Source organism: Austrofundulus limnaeus, unplaced genomic scaffold (genome assembly GCF_001266775.1).
Source record: "Austrofundulus limnaeus strain Quisiro unplaced genomic scaffold, Austrofundulus_limnaeus-1.0 Scaffold982, whole genome shotgun sequence".
In the NCBI taxonomy this organism is placed as follows: domain Eukaryota; kingdom Metazoa; phylum Chordata; class Actinopteri; order Cyprinodontiformes; family Rivulidae; genus Austrofundulus; species Austrofundulus limnaeus.
Window position 1 is genome coordinate 89,422 of NW_013953384.1, and position 2,347 is coordinate 91,768.

General features: G+C 51.9%; 1 protein-coding gene across 1 annotated transcript; it reads right to left on the reverse strand.

Annotated features, from left to right (window-relative positions):
- Nucleotides 1–233: 233 nt before the first annotated feature.
- On the reverse strand, nucleotides 234–2,058 carry LOC106533618 (transcription factor Sox-11). The gene has a single exon (XM_014029988.1). The coding sequence runs from the start codon at nucleotides 1,906–1,908 to the stop codon at nucleotides 832–834; it is 1,077 nt and encodes a 358-aa protein (XP_013885442.1). The 5' UTR covers nucleotides 1,909–2,058; the 3' UTR covers nucleotides 234–831.
- Between the last annotated feature and the right edge of the window lie 289 nt (nucleotides 2,059–2,347).

Sequence of the window (2,347 nt, forward strand, 5' to 3'; positions counted from 1 at the left end):
CATACGTGTACAAACGTATATATACATACACATACGTGTACAAACGTATATATACATACACATACGTGTACAAACGTATATATACATACACATACATACGTATACATACATATACGTGTACACACGTATATATACATTCACACGTATACATACATTCACACGTATACATACATTCACACGTATACATATATACACACATATTCAAATGTGATTTACTGAAAACTGGAATAAAAAAAGACCAAAAAAATCCACATTTTCACTGCATTTAAATTTGAATATTTAAAACTCGTCATCTGGGGACTGATCTGCTTCCATAAAGGCAGGACGGCGGATTTGAACCCTCACACAGCAGAACTGAGTAACAGTGGAAGAAGTGCCTGGCATTCCCTTTCAGTGTAGAAAAATATGCTTGAAAATATTCTGGATTTTGTTAAAAATTTGAGGTATGTTTGTTTGTTTTATGTAAATATCAAAAGTTTTCCTGCCCTGGGTTCAGTTTGGAGAGTTTTTCTAGATAAAAAGGAGCTGAAAATCCTCTAAAATGTGACATTTTTAAATAAAATAAAAAACATTAGAACCTGCAGCAGAAAGGATCACAGTTTGGTCTGAGAGGGAATGCATAGTCCGGGTTCTGGTCCAGACCCGAGAGACTGAAAAGAAAACCCATAAAAACCCTGTTTGTGTCATTTTTAGTTCCTCCGTCAGGAGGACCGAGTCCAGGCCAGCAGCCGATCCGCCGCACGGCGCGCTGAGCCCGGGCAGCAGCAGCAGCGTCGCCCCGGTCCATGGATCTCCTCCAGACCCGGGACCAACTGAGGAGAACCGCAGCCTTCAGTAGGTGAAGACCAGGTCTGAGAAGTTGGCCTCCAGCCAGTCCCCGGCGATCATCTCGCTGAGCTCCGGGGTGCAGTAGTCCGGGAAGTCGAAGTGGGACCCGAGGCTGCCCTCGCTGCCGCACGAGTCCAGGTCCTTGTCCACCAGGGACAGGCTCAGGTTCCCCGCCGCGGTGCTGGATGAGGAGGAGGTCCACGGGTCGGACAGGAAGCTGAGGGCCAGGTCGGCTCCATCGTCCAGGTCCGAGGTGGAGCCGGAGCGGGAGGAGGACGCCGGGGACCGGGGGGAGGCGCTGGTCCCCTGCCGGGTGATGTTCTTGAAGCTGTAGAAGAGCCGGCCGGAGGGCTCCAGGTCCGGCTCAGTGGAGCTGGTCCGGCAGTACCGGGACGGTTCTTCCACATGGTCCAGTTTGAAATCATCTTCCTCCTCCTCTTCCTCAGAGTCGTCTTCATCATCTTCATCCTCCTCCTCCTCCTCATCGTCAGTAAAGTCCCGTCTTTTAAAGCTGCTGGTCAACACGAACCGGTACCGGGGGTCGCGGTGCTGCGGGGGGTGGCCGCCGGCCCTTCCGGTCCCGGACACCGGCTTGCTGGGCTTCATCTTCCTGGCGGAACCGGAGTTCTTAGCCGGCCTGGCCTTCTCCGGGGACTGAGCGGAGGACTTGCCCGCGGGAGGAAACGCGCACCCTTCCGCCGTCTTGGGCTTCTTCTTGGGCCGGTACTTGTAGTCCGGATAGTCGGCCATGTGCTTGAGCCGGAGCCGCTCCGCCTCCCGGATGAACGGGATCTTCTCGGAGTCGTTCAGCATCTTCCAGCGCTTCCCGAGCCGCTTGGAGATCTCCGCGTTGTGCATGTCCGGGCTCTGCTCCATGATCTTCCGCCTCTCGATCTTGGACCACACCATGAACGCGTTCATGGGCCGCTTGATGTGACCCGAGGCCGTTTTACACCAGTCCGGCTTCAGCGGCACCGGGCTGCAGGCCGAGGCCGCCAGCAGCTCGCTCTCCTCGGGGTCCGTCGCCTCGCGGGAGTCGGTGTTGATCTCCGCCCCGGCACGTTCCGTGTGCTGGACCATGGTCCGGAAACTGGACTCAAACTTATCACAGGACACTTCCGACCCACTCTGACCCTGTTTTACTTTGATTTTCTTTCGTTTTTAAACTTACTTTCAGCCGTAAAGCTCCGCAGACACCAGCACTGTCCCTCGGTCTGTTTGAACCTTCAAACCGGCGTCTTATTAACAGGCTGATCATGCACGCGACCCTTTCCCTGCCAACCAATCAACGCTCTCTCTTCCTCATAAAGGTCCCGCCCAAAGATTTACTATCATCCAATCAGTGCTCAGCTTCGGGCCAACGTGCCCGCCCACCAGCGTCTGTCCTTCAATTCAATTTCAATTGGAAAAGAATTACAGGCTTCAAGTCGAATTTAAAGAGATTTTATTGGTGTTTAGTGGCACAAAATCACATAATCAATATTTTTTATTGTCTTTAACTATATATATATATATATAT